Source organism: Vombatus ursinus, unplaced genomic scaffold (assembly GCF_900497805.2).
Source record: "Vombatus ursinus unplaced genomic scaffold, bare-nosed wombat genome assembly UNPS02014833.1, whole genome shotgun sequence".
Classification (NCBI taxonomy): domain Eukaryota; kingdom Metazoa; phylum Chordata; class Mammalia; order Diprotodontia; family Vombatidae; genus Vombatus; species Vombatus ursinus.
Window position 1 is genome coordinate 1,419,842 of NW_020954611.1, and position 19,269 is coordinate 1,439,110.

Genomic DNA, 19,269 nt, shown 5'->3' on the forward strand with positions numbered 1-19,269 from the left:
AATCAGAAGCAAACACTTGAGGAAGGACAGGGTCAAAAGAGAGAACAGAATAAATGGGGGGTGGGATAGGATGGAGGGAATTATAGTTAATCTTTCACAACATGACTATTATGGAAGTGTTTTGCATGACTGCACATGTGTAATCTATATCGAATTGCTTGCCTTCTCATTGAGGGTGGGTGGGGAGGGAGGAAGGGAGAGAATTTAGAACTCAAAGTTTTAAAAACGAATGTTAGAAATTGTTTTTACGTGCAACTGGGAAATAAGATATACAGGCAAAGTATCCTGCCCTACAGGAAAATAGAAGGGGAAGGGTATAAGAGATGGGGGGTGGTGATAGAAGGGAGGACAGATTGGGGTAAGGGGTAATCAGAATGCATGTTGTCTTGGGGTGGGGGGGAGGGGAGAGACAGAGGGAGGGGAGAGACGAGGAGAAATTTTGGAACTCAAAATCTTGTGGAAGTGAATGTTGAAAACTAAAAATAAATATTTTTTTTAAATGGCAAAAAAATAGAATATATTTAGGCTTAAGTTCATTGTTACAATTAGGTATTTATTATCACCATATCAAATTATTAGTCTTTGTGTAAAAAATATAAAGTGTAAGATCCCTTTTGCATAAAGGTTACATTCTAAAATATCACTTTATTTTCAAGTTAGGAAATATAATAAGGAAATTATAATGAAAATCAGTGTGCTGTACTAATTTGCAAAAAACCGTACTTGTTTAGTACTCATTCAAATTCAGCAAAACATTACTTAGTACTTATTCTGTGCTCTGCTGGCTTCTGAGGAGTATACGAGAGCCCTGCCTTCGCAAAGCTTATAATCTGGGGAGGTGAGCCAAGTCCATAGAGAATTACAGGCAGCAGTACAAATTAGGAAGCGAGAAATGCTCTAAGAGGTCTATAAATGAGATGGTTCAGAGGAGGAAAAAAAAATCACATCTGATTAAGGGTGAGGATTGGGAAATCAGGGAAGTCTTTATTCTGCCAGTGACTCTGTAGTATCTTTTAAATATGAAGAATAAATTTGTTAGAGCTGATCACGTTGGCCTCTGGTGAATTTTGTAATAAAACACCCACTTCCCTTTGATTGCTAGATGATACTTTTGCTCTAACACATGATGTACCAATAGAATTGTATTATTAAACTTATCATTGCTTTCCTTTCAGCATTATATTGGAATAAAGCTCTGATAAAACTGGTTAACCTTAATGACTACTTTCCTTTTCCTAATGCAGTACTCACCAGTGAGGGGATTGTTTTCATCTCAGACTTTTCTCCATCCAAAGCTCCTGCCAGCTCAGGGAAAAAAGTTTACATTTCCAGTCCACATTCCAGCCCAGCTCATAACAAGGCAGCTGCAGCCACGGGTGCCAAGAAGGCTCTCAATAAAGTGAAAATATTGATCACTCAAGAGAAACCTAGGTAAGCTCTATGTTTATTTAGTAGCAAGATATAATCAGAAGTTATCTTTTTAATAGTGAGGATTGATTTTCTTCCTTTTTCCCTCTCCCATTCTCATTTTTTATTTTGAATTTTGGATCAATGAGGGAATAGCCACCTGTTTTTCTTGTTTATTTGTATTTTTATCCAGGACATGTTTTAGTGATGACTCGAGTTTGAAATGTCTCGTTCATGAAGCAGATGAAACATCAGATGTTAAAATGTATTGTAGTGAACTTTGAGGAATCTGTTTATTCCATGATCCCATCCTCTTACCTGCTGTTTACACTTTAGGTATGATTTACAAGAGATGGGATGAGATTTCTGAAGACTATTTCAGGGTCATTACATAGAGATAAATATTCATGCATTTGGCATTTTTTTTTAAGGCAATTGCGGTTACGTGACTTGTCCAGGGTCACACAGCCAGTAAGTGTCAAGTTTTTGGTCTGAGGCTGAATTTGAATTCAGGTCCTCCTGATTTTAGGGCCGGTGCTCTATCCACTTTGCCACCTAGCTGCCCCATATTCACGCATTTGGAAGGCAGTACCCTGTTACTTCTTGGAACAAATACAAACTCCTTTGGTATTTGAAATCCTTCATAACTTAGCTCCAACTTGCTATTCCATCCTTATTATATATGATTCCTCTTCACACAATCTAAACTAGCCTTCTTGCTATTTCTCATATGTAGCACTCCTTGTCTTGTCTACGGGCTTTTTCACCCACCATCCTTCATGCCTGAATTGCTGTAAAGATGCAGATTCTGCCAACTCTGCCAATTGTAAGGATGCAAATCTATTCTCCCCTGATTATGCCAATTGTAGGGTGGCAGACCCTCCAAGAGAATATTCATTTACCAAAGAAAGAAGGGCAGTCCCTGCCAGTGTGGGGATATATGTGTAGATTTATTAGGGTTTATTGGTTAATTGGGGAACTTTAACAGAGTTTACTCATGTGACCAACTGTCCTGGGCAGTGGCAGGACAGAGTAATGGATCCCTGTGCCCCTTCCCTAGGACAGGTCAGATATTATATAGAAACAGACCAAAGAAGACATAATGCCATAGATGGCCCTGGGTCACTTGCAAGTTTTCCCATGGGATAGTTAGAGCCTCTTTTGCTGTTTACATTCATTCAAGGTAGCTTACATTACCTGTGGAGTCTTAGGTCACGTTCTCATGTTCTGGCTCCCACTGTACGATTGCAGTCTCTCCTCTCTGTCTCTTAGCCCTGGTTTTGTACATAATTTGTCTCAAGCATAAAAACCATTTTCTGCTTGACATTTTTTCCTATGTTCCCACAGCTTTGAGTACTTTTCTCCCCTAATTCCTTTGTATATAATATCTTTATGTGTGTGTATGCATGTGTGTATATATACACATACATACATACATATTTCTGTGTGTATATTGTCACATTTGAGTTCCTTGAAGGTAGGGCCTGTTTCATTTATGACTCTGTCCCCATCAGCCAGTGTAGTGGCTGGCAATGAGTATACATTTAACAAAGGCTTATTTGATAGGATATTTACATCATTGAATCTTTCTCAGCTACATAAAAAATAGGGCATGTAGTTTTGTATTCCTATGGTAATGGGTTTCACAGAATCTCCAGAACAGTATAAAGTAACATGGTGAAGTAGAAAAACCTCTAGATTAGAAATCAGAACTATTTGTTGTGTTATCTGCCCTACCACTCACTGTTTAACTGGGTTACTTTGGGTAACCTTTACCTTTAGCCCTTCTTTTTCTTATTTGTAGAATGAGAAATAATGAGCTTTCTAGCTATAAAAGCCTATCAGTTCTGGAAGTTGCCAAATTAAGTTCACATTATAAATTTGAAATATCTTAATAGGTAACTCAAATTAAATGATGGATCTTAACATTGAATTTTGCAGACATTTACTTAAATGATTTTATAAAAAGCAAATAATATCATATTTTATGATGTGACATCCATTCATGTTACAAAGAGCATTTCATCTAACAGTATTATAGTTGAAAATTTTTTGAAATTTTTTGTTATCAGTGATTAAGATGCCATCTTGTGATTTAGAGAGTCTTTAACTACATTTCATAGTCTTCATATAGTCATTACTGTTGTGACAGAAATAAAAAAACATTTTTTGGAAACAATCTCATGGTTTCATACAACCTCTTTTTTACAGTTGAAGAAGCTCTGACAAAAGGTAAAGTGATTTACCCAACATCACATAGCTGCTTAGTGGCGGACCCAAGGCTAGAATGAAAACCAAGTCTGTTGACTCTTTGCCTAATTTCCATTTCAGGACACCCTATTTTATACATCTAGTATGGCATCTCTAATAGTAAAATGTGGAAATGTTGTGCGTGTGTGTGTGTGTGTGTGTGTGTGTGTGTGTGTGTGTGTGCGTGTGTGTGTGTGTGTTGGTTATAGCAGCTTGGGTATTTATCAAACTATAAAATAGCACAAAGCTGAATTTTGTGAATGTCATTAGTATCTACTTTTTCTTGTATTTGTTATCTTACAACATCACGGTACTTTTAAACTTGTTAAAAAGTAGTTCTTTTTAGAAATACAGGAAGTTACACCCTGTCTTAAAGTGCAATACGTTAGTGATTAGCTTGACTTTTTTGGCATGCTGTAACTTTTGTGGCATTGGATGCAGGCCCGTGCTGGCCCTTTCATGAAGTAAAAATATAATTTATAACTCATGGTTTATGTGGCAAGAACATGAAATTAAATATTTAAGTTTTTAGTCAGTTTAGACTAAGTCTTTGGTAATATGTTCAGTGTGAATGTGTTGTTTTTTTTTTCAGTGCTGAATCTGTAACACTCAACGATTGTCTTCAGTTGTCATACCTACCTTCCAAAAGGAATCATATGCTGTTGCTTTATCCTCGAGAAATTCTAATCCTTGACCTTGAAGTAAACCAGACAGTAGGTGTAATTGCAATAGAGAGAACAGGAGTACCATTTCTACAGGTATCCATTCTAGTTTGCAATTTTCCATAGCTATATATGAAACTGCTATTTTTAATCTTTTACCTTTTAATCTTTTACCTTTTTTAAAATAAGTATTTTTAATCATTTAAAAATCAGTATTTTTACATTTTCTGAATAGAGTTCTCCTCCCTTCCCTTCTGAGCAGCCTGTCTTGTAAATTGGTCAGCCCAAAAAAGAGATTATTAGTCACTGTGTGTCAGTCCCTATGCTAGCACTGGTTTTATAAAGAAAGGTAAATACAGGCCCTGCTGACCTCGAGAGATTCATGTTCTAATTGGGACGTAGCATATAAATAAATAGATATGTATAAGATATGTACAGTGTAGATCAGAGGTAATCGGAGGTAATCTTAGAAGGACTGGGATATGGGGAAGTGTAGTGGATAGAGCACTGACCCTGGATTCAGGAGGACCTGAGTTCAAATCTGGCTTCAGACACTTGACACTTACTAGCTGTGTGACCCTGGGCAAGTCACTTAACGCCATTGCCTAGCCAAAAAAAAAAAAGGACTGGGATACATCCTCTTGCAGAAGATAATATTTTTACCGAGTCTTAGAAAGCTAGGGAAACTCATAGGTAGAGGTGAGAGAGCAGCCAGGCATGGGACACAGTCAGTGCAAAGAAACAAAGAAGTTGGTGGAGTGTTAGGCAAGAGAAACAGCAAGTAAGCTATTGTAGTTACAGTGTTGAGTGAGGAAAGAGGAGGATAGTTGTAAGAAGACTAGAGAGGCAGGAAGATGCCAGGTTGTAAAGACTTTCGTCCTCAAACAGAGGCCTTTATATTATATCCTGGAGGTAATAGGGATCAGTGAGAGCTTATGGAGTAGAGGGGTGACATGGTCAGACCTACTGTGCTTCAGAAAAATCACTTTGGTACATGAATTTAGTAAGGCTTGGAGTGAGGAGAGACTTGAGTCAGGGAGACCTATTGGAACCTATATTCCATTAGTCTTTGTAAAAAAAAAAAGATTTAAAAAAAGAAAGGACATAATTCAGAAAAACCATTAGCTTGTTGTCTGACAGATTATGCAGTATTCCATACCCATAGTCCATTATCTTTGCAAAGAGGGTACAGTTGTGATTTCTTAACTTTTCCAGGGCCGAGCTTAGTCATTATACATTATTTATTTCTTTTTCTTTATGTTAAAATTAACATTTAAAAGATAAAAAAATATGTATTTTGTGACTGAAATGCCACCAAGTCTTTTTGTTTAATTTTCAGTTCAGCAAACATCCATTGGCTACCCACTTTGTGTACTGTGAATGTGATACATAAATGTGAAAAATGTGATCTCATCATATGGGGAATTTCTCTCACTTATCTATAACTTAGTAGAGAGTTCCTGGGGAATTGTGTGAGGCACATTAAGTTTAAGTGAATTGATCAGAGCCATACATCTAGTAAGTGTCAGAGGCAAGTGATGAACCAAGTTCTTCTAAACTCCAAACCCTGCACTTTCTCTGTCCCGTCATTTTTATTTTGGCCAAATTTGATTGTTAAACTTTAATATAACCAAGTACGTTTTTTTGGTCTTTCCTGTTCTCTACAATTCTTAATGAGTTTATGTTGCCCTTGAGGTGACCAAGAATATTCTGGGAACACTGAGTTATTTAAGTGGTATTAATTAAACACATGAACTTAGGAAGCTTTTGTGTTCAGATGCAGTCTTTGATACTTATTAACTCTTGGACCCTGGACAAATCATTTAACCTCTGTGTGCCTCAAGCGATTTCCTAGGATTTATCTGCTAAGCACAGTTCAGTTAGGGTCTTTGATGATAGAGGGCATTATCACACTGGAAATTTCCCATGGTGAAGAATATGAATATATACATACACATACACACAAACGTGGCTTAAATGAATTTTAAATATATAAAAACTTGAACTTTTTCCTTTCTTGGTTGATCCATTTAGCATAAATAATAGCTAGTAATAAAGCATTTATGTAGTGCTATAAGGTTTGATAAGTCCTTTACAAATATTATCTCATTTTATCCTTACAATAATTCTGGGAATTAGGTGCTTCTGTTATTCCTATTTTAGAGTTGAAGAAGACAGAGGTTAAGTGACTTGCTTAGAGTCATGTAGCTTGTAAATGTTGGAGGTGGGATTTGAACTCAAGTTTTTCTCACTCTAGGTGCAGAGGTCTATCTACTGTGTCATTTACTTGTTTTTATTGTAAACATCACAGTATCTGAAATGCTATGTGAATCCACTGTATTTTGAGAATTAAATGTTAAATCTCCCATAGGTAATCCCCTGCTTTCAGCGTGATGGCTTATTTTGCCTACATGAAAATGGTTGCATAACTTTAAGAGTTCGAAGATCTTATAACGCTATTTTTGGGACTTCAAATGAAGAGTCAGGTAACATTATGTAACATATTATTATATGCATATGTATATTTGAGCATTACTCTGATTTTACCTGCTTTACACTCTGCTGTTGGACTTCCCTTTTAAGACATTTCCATTTGAGAATGACTTAGGTACATACAAGACAAAGGCAAAATAATTATTAATTGCTTTTGCAGAATAGAATTTATTGTTAGCAGAATTGTGTACTGTATTGGTGTAGTAATTGAATTGTTAAATAAGTTGTTCTTATATTTAGAATGAAGATTGTAAAAATGTATGAGATCTGTTTTCCCATTAAAGCCTCTTCTGATGCCCCATGATGATGTGAGGGTGCCCCCAGGTCCTAATGAGAGTGCTAGTGGATACCAAGCCCAGCCTGGGTCCACTAAGTTGGAAAAGGATTGAAAGAAATTCAGATCCAGGCTTATGATAGTGTCATCACCAAGCTGGTTGCAGGGCAGTTAACTTTTTAGCCCATAGCAACTCTTGAAGACCATTGATTTAAGGCTTAGAGGAGTTACACTCTTGAAGTAATGAAGAATGAGATTCACTAATCACTACATACTATTATTTAGTCATGTGTCATGGGAACACCTTTTAAAAAACATGTTATCAAAAGATTTTGATTCAAGTTGTTATTTCAGACCCTAAATTTGCTGTCTATCCTAAGTAGGTATTATCTTTGTCTTCCCTAGGAATTGAATAGTCTTTCTGTGATGGAGTCACTATAAAATTGTAGGTTTCATGAAGTGGATTTTTTTTTTTTTTAAATTGGTCATAGTCCTGTTCTATTCATGGGATTGAAGTTATTCATTTTTGGAATAATGTTAGCAATTCTTTTACATAAAGATCCAGATCCAGTTCAGGAGCTGACCTATGATTTGCGAAGCCAGTGTGATGCAATTAGGGTGACCAAAACTGTTCGTCCGTTCAGCATGGTGTGTTGTCCTGTTAATGAAAATTCTGCTGCTCTCATTGTGAGTGATGGAAGAGTCATGATATGGGAATTGAAATCTACTGTTTCTTATAGAAACTTTCGTAGCAGGTAACAATTCTTACTTGCACAGCCTTTTAATATTGTTACTTTAAGCAGTATTACTACTACCACTACGTGGTTTGTAAAATACAAGTATTCACTTCAATGGGAAAAATGAAAAACATTAAAATTTAGAGATATTTTATAGGTGAAAGAGATATATACTAGGGGAAAATAACCCTAAAAAAACAGTATTAGGACCATAATTTGGAATTAATAATTTGAGTTACTATATATCATATGAATTTCAAGTTATTTTGAGTTTTGTAAAATTGTAACAACTGTTTCTGTGCAGCAGTTCAGGTGCATCACCTTTATATTCACCAATATCTTTCTGTGGAATTCCTGTGGGAGCATTACAGAATAAACTTCCAGACCTTTCTTTAGATAACATGATTGGTGAGTTTTTGTTTTTTCCCCCTAACTTTTTTCTGAGCTATGACTTGTGAAGGAAAAAGTCAGTGTAGCCAGTGACTATACTTTTATACTATACACTGACTTGATATACAATTATATATAAAGTTAAGATTAGAATTTGGAGAATTAAAATGTAGAAGGGTTTCATGTTTAATACATAATTGAGGTATAAAGTGTTTAAATTGGAGAATGCCTACATTGTCATAAAATGGAATTTGATTTGTTGGAATTGAAATTCATTAATGAGAAGCAGCATGACATTATATAGCACAGTTGAGAATCCAACAAATTAGTCTGTAGTTTCTCTTCTGTCTGTTTGACTAGCTGTGTGATGTTAGGCAAGTTTTTTCAACTTTTTGAGTCTCAGTTTCCTCATCTGACATTGATGATGATAATATATGCCCTACTTTCTTCACATTGTGTGTGTGTATGTGTGTTTCCAGGGTGGGCGATGTGTGGGAGCAGCAGGATGAGAATTAAATCAACATTTTTTTGAAACTGTACACTGTTATGAACTTAGGGATACAATATCAGAAAAGGAAGAAGGTCCTTTCCCTCACAGAACTTGTTTATACTAGATAATTTGTGTAAAAGTACTTTGAAGCCTTAAAACAACTCTCCAAATAAAACCAGTATTATGTCTAAATTATTCTAATATGTTTTTAGCAAATATGTTTTAAGTTCTATAGACATGAAGTGCTTACTCGTAGCAAGGCACTCTGTTGGGTTCTGGGGCTATAAACACAAAAAGTAAGCCGTCTTTAGCTTCAGGGAGATTACATGTTAAAATTAGAACTACAAATAAGGATTCTGGACAGTTTTGAAGAACTAATTTTTATAATTAAGTCTGTTGTTAATAACATTGTTTTGTGAACTGAGTCACAATTATTTGTGGAACATTTCTAATTTGGAAAACACTTCTGCCAGAAAATTTTAGGAGAAAGAAAAAATATTTTTAATCTGTTTCTGGATGACATATTTTAAAATATGAATTTTTTTACATCTGCAAACTTAATTTTGTATATGTTAGTTATATGCCTAATTGCAAAGTTCCCACTGCAAGTATGGCAGTTACGCACTAATAGTTTTTCTCCCATTAAAACTATGTGAGTATTTAGGAATCTGACAGTTCTTACTCATTACATTTATATTTTTTCTGATTACATGCCTATAGTACTATCCATTATTGGAAAATTTAGTCATATTTGGCATGTTGTGAGCAATTCACAGTTTGCCCCAAAACCTCATTCTGTCATTTCTGTTTTTATTAGTGATCAGTGTTTGTCACCAGAATTGCCCCTCCTTCTAATTTCCTAGACCAGAAGTTTTGGAGTCATCTTTGATTCTTCCCTCCCACTCAACCCTCATATTGAGTTAGTTCTCAGTTCCTGCGATTTGATCTCTACTGTGCATATCTTCTCTCTTCCCTCCTCTTCATTGCCATTTCCTAAGTTCAGGCCCACGGTAATCTCTTGACTGGCCTTTCACAGTAATGTTCTAACTGTTCTCCCTGCCACCACCTTCCATACCATGTTATGGACTGCTGCCAGATTAAGTTTTCTGAGGCCAAGCACTAAGGTCATATCTGTGCTCAAAAGCCTTTAATGACTCCCTCATCCTTAACAAACGATACTTGTTAGCTTGCCATTTGGGCTCCCCAGGATCTGGCCCTAACTTAGATTTCTCTCCCTATCTCCTACTGCTTCCCTCTTGAAAGTCAGGCTTAGATTAGAGGGCTTAACATTCTCCATTGGCCCTGAGCTTTCTTGCCTCCACACCCTCACATGGGTGAGGCATGGGCTAGTCTTTCTGCCTGGATTGATCATAACCCTTCTGTTAACTGCCTATCAAAAGTCCACCCACAGTCAGAAGTTACTTCTTTCCAGACCCATACAAAATTTTTATTTCTCTCTTGTGCCTCTGATCACATTTTTTCAAATACTTTGATTTTTTTAATGTAAGACTTATACCTCCTGCTAAATTGTAAGCCCTTAACATGGTACTTTGCTCAGCATAGCTGCTTAATAAATGTTGAATTGAATGTAACACAGACCACAGTTTTAAGAGTAAATTGTCCTTTCCAAATAAATAAATGAATGAATGAACACATATATCATAAACCCACAGTTTTAATGCAGCAGATTAGTTTTTTCATGCAGACAATTTATAGAATTTAGGTATTAAAACAGTGCAAAGTAGCATTTTTAAAGGGACAAAATAGTGTAGATTATGTAGCAATTCTTGATGATACAATTGATTTGAAAGCATTAATTAAGAAAGGCTTTATTACTTTAAACATTTTAATTATAACTTTTAATTAAACCTTTAATTTACACTGTAGTGTGTACGCTGTGATAATGGAAAGCATTTTCTTGTTATCCAGTTAAAAGTGTTGGACTGATTTATACTCATCCAATAAAGACCATTAAGATGTAAACCACTGTGATATGTTTAAGTGCAAATCCTTTAATGAAGGAAGGATAGAGGAAAGTTCCCTAGTGTAAGAAAGGAGTTGGATTCCATGCTGGGAATAACTAGGATATATACAGAATGGCTTTCATTTTTCATTTTATGCTAATACATTTTTTATTTTCTGATTCCCAGGTTGGAGTGTTTTTTTCCATACTTTACATAAAGGTCACTCTTAAGTAAATTGCCAGATTGCCAACATCTCTTGTTTTTTTGTTTGTTTTTATTTTTTTTAAGGTGACCTCAGATTTTTATATGGGAGTAATTTGTGATCACCATAATTTTTCTACCTTACTGTAAACATGTAGTGATTTCTTGTTTTTAACTTTCCACAGTTTTTTGTTGGGGAGGGTTTTTTGTCTTAGTTTTATTTTTTGGTTTTTGGTTGACTTGACAATTGAAATATTTATAATGTACTTGGAATTGTTCTATTTTAAGACTGGTAACAGTGACATTTTTGATATACTATGAAAAGAAATATCTCATTGTAAAATTTTAAATTGTAAGCAAAGCAAGAAACATAAAGTAACTAACATATAGATACTTGGCGTTACAAGGAATAAAATAGGTATTTTCATTTGAACCTATTATCAGTTTGACAGATTGCAGGGAAGTTTGCAAAGTTAGATTTTAAATTAACTATTTATCTATCATTATTCTTAAATGTGTATAGTAGTTAGCTTCACAAATACTAACGTTTATCCCAGCTGTTTCTAATGTCATCTTTTATTTTATCCTGATTTCTTTTCTCTTGCACTGATACCTTTCTTCATTTCTCTCCAGGCTAAACATTCCCAGTTCCTTCATTTGATCCTTGTATGATCTTGAAATCCTTTACTTTGTTGGTCCTTCTTAACTATCTTATCAGTATCTTTTCTAAAATGTGGCCCCTAGTTCTAAACATAAGCCTCTAGATGTGAACTGACAGTGGTCAGCTATAACAGTGCTATCAGCCCCTTAATCCTGGTTACTGCTTGCCCTTAGTGCTTACTGCCATGAGACAAAACCTTGACTGAACCCGTGAATGGAAAGAGTCTTAAAAAATCATAAAATCCTAGAAGGGACATTAAAGATCATCAGATAAATCCATTCATTTTATACACGTGGAAACAAGCCCTGAGATATTAAAAATGACTTGCCCAGGGAAGTTATTTAGCTCGAGTTTGAATCCATGCTTCTGGAGGGGTTATAGGGGATGTTGATGGATTCAAGTCAGTAGTACTATAAGTACCTTGTAGTCGTGCATCCTTTGAGGCTACACAAGGTGGTCAGTCATGTAGGCAAGCAGTGAAATGGGTGCTATGTAGAATCTCCAAGGCCTGACATGTCTTTTGAAAAATCCAAGTTCTGTCTCTTTAAAATACCATTTTTTTTCTGGAACATAAAATTTATTTTTTTGGCAAGTTATAGTATTTTTTTTAGGTCAAAATTGCTTATAATTAATAGGCTGTTATTTTGATTATAAATCAGGGCAAAGCACAATTGCTGGAGAAGAGCACCTAAGAGGCCCCACCTTGCAGGAAGTGCATTTGAAATTTCTGCTCACAGGACTTCTTTCAGGACTTCCTTTGCCACAGTTTGCTATCCGTATGTGCCCACCACTTACCACAAAAAATATAAAACAGTATCAGCCACTGCTTGCTGTTGGTGAGTATCTGACTAGTTTTTCTTCAGAACCCTTCACAATTATATAATGTAGTATATGGAATATGTTGTTTATTTTTTTTATAATTTACTATTTATTTTTGCATTCATTTTAAATTTTGAGTTCCAAGTGCTGTCTGTCCCTCCTACCTCTCCCCAACCCACTGAGAAGGCAAGGAAAATGATATCAATTAATTATATACATAAAATCATGCAAAATGTATTTCCATATTAGACATATCACAAAGAAAAAGCAAAACAAAAATGAGAACTTCAGTTTGCACTCATAGTTCCTCACTTCGCTCTCTGGAGGTGGATAACATTTTTTTTATCATGAGTCATTTGGAATTGTCTTAGATCGTTGTATCATCAGAGTAGCCAAGTCTTTCGTAATTGGTCATCATTACAACATTGCTGTTACTGTGCACAATAATCGTCCTGTTCTTCTCACTGCACTTCATATCAGTTCATCTAGGCCTTACCTTGTTTTTTCTGAAACCACCCTACTTGTCATTTCTTATAGCATATTAGTACTCCATCACAATCATATACCACACATTGTTTGGCTATTTCCCACTTGATGAATATCCCCTTAGTTTCCAATTCTTGGCCATCACAGAAAGAGCTGCTGTAATATATAGGTCATTCTCATTTTTTCTTTAATCTCTTTAGGATACATTGTGGCATTGATGGGTCAAAGGGTATGCAGAGTTTTATAGCCCTTTAGGCATAGTTCCAAATTGTTCTCCAGAATGATTGGACTAGTTTATAACTCTCCCAACAGTTTATTAGTGTACTTATTTTTGCATTTGTCATTTCTAATAGGTGTGAGGTGACTCCTCAGAGTTGCTTAAATATGTATTTCTGTAATCAGCAATGATTTAAAGCATTTTTTCTTGTGACTATAAATAGCTTTGATTTCTTATTCTGAAAACTGACTTGATATCTTTTGACCATTTTTCAGTTAGGGAATGGCTCTTATTTTTATAAAATTCACTCAGTTCCCAATATGTTTGAGAAATGAAATCTTTATCAGAGAAACTTGTAAAAAATTTTGATATTATTTTAATTTTATTTGATATTATTTTATTTGTTATATTATTTAATTTTCTATAGTACTTTTATTTGATATTATTTTAATTTTCGATAGTACTTTTACCAAAATATGGTTTCCTTGATTATCTCATTTAATTAGGTCTGTTTTTGTTTTTCCTCTGTTTGAGATCATGATTGCTGTCCCTTGCCTTTTTTACTTCAGCTTAAGCATAATAAACTTTGCCTTAGCTCTTTATTTGAACTCTGTGTGTATTTCTCTGTTTCAAGTTTGTTTCCAACATATTGTTGGAGTCTGGTTTCTAATCCATTCTGCTATCCACTTCTGTTTTATAGATGAGTTCATCCTATTTATTTTCACAGTTAAGATTACTAACCGTGAATTCTCTCCATCCTATCTTCATTCATCACCCTATATCTTTTATCCCCTTTCCTTCTATATCCCTAATGGGTAAGATAGATTTCTATATCCAACTGAGTATGTATATATATTCTTCCCTCTTTGAACCAATTCCAATGAGAATGAGGTTCTTCAGGCATTGCCCACCCCCCATTTTCCCCTCCACTACAAAAACTCTTCCTTACAAGCCTCTTTAATTTGAGAAGATTTTCCCTGTTCTGCCTCTCCGTTCCCCTTCTCCTAGTGCATTCCTTTTTCTCACTCCTTCATATACTTGTTTCATATGTTTTTTGGGAGGTGGGGATCACCCCAACATAATTGACTCACACTTGTATCCTTTATCTTTGTAGATTCCATCTAACTGCCCTAATAAAAATAAAGATTTGAGTTCAGGGCAGCGAGGTGGCTCAGTGGATAGAGCACTGGGCCTGAAGTCAGGAAGACCTGGGTTCAAATTCTACCCCAGACACTTACTAGCTATGTAACCCTGGGCAAGTTACTTAACTCTGTTTACCTCGGTTTCCTCATCTATAAAAGGAACCAGAGGAGGAAAAAGCAAACCACTCCAAGTGTCTGCCAAGAAAATCCTAAAGGAGGACATGACTGAAAAACAACTAAACAACACCTCTTAGGAGTTAACATGTATCATCTTGCCACATAGCAATATAATGTTGATTGAGACTTTTATGCTTACTGCTTCATGTATACCTATTTATACTTCTCTTGAATCTTGTGTTTGAGTGTTGAATTTTCTGTTCACTCTGGGCTTTTCATTAGGAATACTTAGAAGTCCTCCATTTCATTAAATGCCATTTTTCCTCCTGAAGGATTATACTCAGTTTTGCTGAGCTGGTTATTCTTGGTTGCCATCCTAGATTCTTTGCCTTCCAGAATATCACTCCAAGGTTTCTGAACCTTTAATGTGGAAATTGCTAAATCTTGTTTGATCCTGACTGTGACTGCATGATATTTGAATAGTTTTTTTTCTGACTGCTTGCAATATTTTCTCCTTGACCTAAGAGGTCTAGAATTTGGCTATAATTTTCCTGGAAGTTTTCTATTTGAGATCTTTTTCAAGAGGTGATCAGTGGATCCTTTAATTTCTATTTGACCCTGTGGATCTAACATATTGGGGCAGTTTTCCTTTGTAATTTCTTGAAATATGATGTCTAATTTCCTTTTTTTATTATTTGGCTTTCAGGTAGTCCAGTAATTCTTAAATTATCTCTCTTTGATCTGTTTTCCTGATCAGTTGTTCTTAGGATGAGATATTCCCATTTTCTTCTATTTTTTCATTCTTTTAATTTTGTCTTATTGTTTCTTGTATCTTGTGGAGTCATTAGCTTCCACTTGTTCAGTTCTGATTTTTCAGGAATTATTTTCTTCAGTGAGCTTTTGTACTTCTTTTTCTATTTGACCAATTCTGCTTTTTTTAAGGAGTTCTTTTCTTCAGTGAAGTTTGGTATGTCCTTTTCCATTTGGGTTATTCTGCTTTTTTAAGGAGTTATTTTTTCATTTTTTTTTGTCTCTTTTTTTTTTAAGAAATTGTTCTCTGCAACTTGTAGTCTTTTTTTTTTTTTTTTAACTTTTAGGCAGTTGGGGTTAAGTGACTTGCCCGGGTCACACAGCCAGTAAGTGTCAAGTGTTTGGTCTGAGGCCGGATTTGAACTCAGGTCCTCCTGACTTCAGGGCCGGTGCTCTATCTGCTGCGCCACCTAGCTGCCCCCTTGTGTCTCTTTTACTAAGCTGTTAATTTTCTTTTCATAATTTTCTTGCATCATTCTCATTTCTTTCTTCATTTTTTCTCTACCATTCTTATCTCTTTCTCGCTGACCTTGAGTACAGTTAGCATTGTTCTTTGAGGCTTTGGTTATAGCTGGTTTCACATTGTTGTCTTCTTCTGGGTTTGTCTTGGTCTTTTTTTTTTTTCTTTGCCACTGTAGCAGCTTTTTGAGGGCAAGTTTTTTTTTGTTTTTGTTTTTGTTTTTGTTTGTTTGTTTGTTTTGTTGTTTGCTCATTTTTCCAGCTTGTTTCTTTGACTTTCAACTTTATGTTAAAGTTGGGCTGTTTTTTACCTGGCAGTGGGGAGACACTGTCCCAAGCTTCAGGCTTTTTTATGTTGCCGTTTTCAGAGCTAGTTCTTGGGGGGTCTGCAAGTTTTCAGTATTTCCAGGGTGGGGTGATCTGGGGACAGCTGTGGTCATTGCTTTCCTGGTCTGTGTTCTGGTCTTTACCTAAGAAGGGTTCCTAATCCCCTGCAACTGCAAGTACATATTAGCTAATGTTTCTCTTGGCCCTGAAACTGTGACCAGATCCCCTGTTCTCTTGCAGCAATGAATGCTAGTGCTCCTCTCTGCCTTAGAACTGTGACCAGGGTCTCTACTCCCTTGTAACCCACCATAAGTACTCCTCTGCACTGTTGAACTGCAACCCAGAACTGCTTCGGGTTATAGTGTTGCCAGTCAGCATCACCTGCACCCAGTGCCAGGAAAGGGTCCCCTGGAATCTCTTTCTGACCACTTGTCTTACCCCTTTACTTTCTCTGAGCTGAGAGTTAAAGAAGATGCTGCTGCCGCCGCTGCTATAGTAAGCACCTCCAAAGCCCACCATTGCTGCACCTGCCACACTCTTGGCTGACTTCTACCTTGGTGTTAAAAACCTCTTCTGCCGAGCTTCTAGGGTGACTTAGACTGGAAAAATGTCTCATGCTGACCTTTTATTGGCTCTGCTTCTCCAGAATTTGATTTGAGGGGTTTAAAGTTGTTTGGAGGGAAATGTTGGGGGAGTTATAGCTGAAAATGGGAATATCTCAGTGTAAGAGCAACTGATCAGGAAACTGCCATCTTGGTTCCACTTCCAATAAATGTTGTTTAGATAGTAAAATCCCTTGTTTTCTGTAGAGGCATGTATATATATGAGCTATTTTAAATAGGGAGAAACTAAGAAAAAAGAAAAAAATGACTCATTTTAAATGCTTCAGTTCTGTTTTTTTGTTTCTCACTTTGTCTCCTTGACCTGTCCTTTTTCTTAGTCCACAGATGTATTTAACATCAGGTCCTGTACCTGAAAACTACTGGTAGGTTCCCTAGACATGCTTACTACTTTTCTGAATATGTGTGACAGTGGTATAATGTACAATGTTGAATTCTTGCTAGGGATTGCTAGGTTATTTTCCCCCAAAGCAAGCACTTTATGTAGTATATCCTTTTTTTTTTTCTTACAGTGTTTTACAATTTTTACTAACAAATCAGACTTTGGTCTTATGGTTAAAAGCTCAACATTTCCATTTTTCAGAAAATAAAAAATATGCTGTATGATAACTCAAGGACATAATATTTCTGTTATGCTGATAAAAATTTAAAACTGTTGAATTTGTATTAGATTGTAAACATTTTCTTTTAGCACACTTTTAGTTGACTGCAGGTTCTCCTTCTCAGATAAAAATTTGTGAAATGTAGATATTTTCTTTTAAATACGATTCTGACCACGTTATTAATAATTGGCCTACCTTGGATGGTTTATTGGTCAATTTGTTAGTATTAAAATTTTAATCCTGTTGTACACTCTTTGTTTTCACTCTGATCTCTACCAAGGTTTTATCTTCTGAAAGTGACTTGAATTCTAAGGTTCTATGTACACACATATATATACATATATATTGTTATTTTCAAATATATATCAAGAGATAAATTTTTTACTTATGCCTAACAAATTATTGTTTTGTTATAGTCATGTAACTTTTTATGTTAGTTATAACGTATAACTTATATAATCTGTAAACAACACTTTTCTATAGAAAGATATAACAACAACTAGGCTAGAGTTGGAGACTTTCATTTTAGAATTATTGTATTTGAGTACCATGAGATATAAAATCATTTATTGACAACACTTATAACAACAAATCAAAAACAGAAGCCCTTTAAAATGCGTCCTAAACTCTTTTGTTTTTCGAACTCATTTCAGAGTATAACTAGAGGTCACCTGTTGAATAACTTATGAAGCTGTTCTTGGGCTTTTGAGATATACATAATCATTAAAGCCCTGACCATATAATTCATTTGAATATAAATAACTATTGCATTATTTAAAAATCAGCATTCTTTTTTCAATATCTAAAATTAGGAACTACTGTATGGATCTGTGATCTATTCAGTTTAGGTGTTCCCTTCATCTATACAGATTATAGCACATCCACACCATTCTGTGTAACTCTTATCCATGTTCTACCGTAAATTGGCTGTGTGGCATCTACCCAACATTCTAGAGGCCTTCCTTCCTTTTTCCTGACATTGAAAAGATAATAGTGGAGCACCCTGGCAATCCACCTGTCACTTCTTTCCCTCACCACATCTTCTCTTCCTTTCTTGTATTTTTCTCATGACTTTTTTTCTCCTTTTCTTTGAAGTTTTCATTGGTTTTATGCTATATAGCCTGCTAAGACCCACCATGTTCCTCTCCATTCCCTTCTGTGATACTTGTTTTCAGTTCTTCAGAGATTATGATTTTATTTTGTATCTTGAAACCACACAACATACTAATAATAGTTACTATTAATAACAATTAGCATTTAAATAATGCTTTAAAATTATTAGATACATATATATTATTTATATTGTGTTTACATTATGATAACTATATTGATTCCATGGGAAAATAAGTAGGAAAAATGCTATATTTCTCTGGAATGATTTTGCTAAGGAGCTTCATAGATTTGAGCAAATGAACTAAAATTTTGCAAGTATATAGCTTTAATACTATGCTTTACAATACATCAAATACATGATCATCAAGTTTTTCCTTGAAAACATCTGGTGATGGAGAATCTATTGCCCTTCTAAGGCAGCCGCTCCACTTTTGCATAGTTCTTATTGCTTAGAAGTTTTGCTAACATTAAACCTAAATCTTCTGCTTATTTTTCCCATTTCTGATATCTGGGGCAAACAGTGCAAAACTAATCCTTTTTCTACATGAAAACCTTTTAAATACCTGAAGAAAGCTGTCATATACTTTGCCTAAGTCTTTTCTACTATAGGTTAAACATCCCCACTTCCTTGAACTAATACTCAAATGCCATGATCTTGAGGCCCTTTATCTTCCCAGTGATCCTTATTTAGATTATCAATGCCCTTTCTAAAAAGTGGCAACTGGAACTGAACACAGTACTCTAGATGTGATCTGATTGAGTATAGCAGGACTTGTCATCTTTTCATTCTTGGTCGCTGTGCTTCTCAGTGCCTCCTAAGAGCTCAGTAAATTTTTTTGACCATCATGCCCTCCTGTTGACCCATATCTAGCACTAAAACCCTGAATCTATTTTAAGTTAACTTATTGTGTCAGTGCTTATCTAGGCATTATTATCTGATATAATCTGTTATTGATAAAGCTATGGTGCCTCTTTATGATTGCCACTACTTTTTCAACTGTTTACTGATCATTTCTTTAATAATGCAT

General features: G+C 35.4%; 1 protein-coding gene across 2 annotated transcripts in view; it reads left to right on the top strand.

The window, feature by feature from the left end:
- The window catches only part of WDR11 (WD repeat domain 11), an 86,632-nt gene that overhangs the window by 9,359 nt on the left and 58,004 nt on the right, over window positions 1-19,269 (top strand). The window contains exons 5-10 of one of the 2 annotated variants that reach the window (XM_027839851.1): window positions 1,245-1,431; window positions 4,250-4,415; window positions 6,691-6,805; window positions 7,646-7,841; window positions 8,128-8,231; window positions 12,189-12,365. In XM_027839851.1, coding sequence (XP_027695652.1) covers window positions 1,245-1,431; window positions 4,250-4,415; window positions 6,691-6,805; window positions 7,646-7,841; window positions 8,128-8,231; window positions 12,189-12,365 — 945 coding nt within the window. The remainder of the gene's footprint in view (window positions 1-1,244; window positions 1,432-4,249; window positions 4,416-6,690; window positions 6,806-7,645; window positions 7,842-8,127; window positions 8,232-12,188; window positions 12,366-19,269) is intronic. The other variant, XM_027839852.1, reaches the window with a different exon arrangement.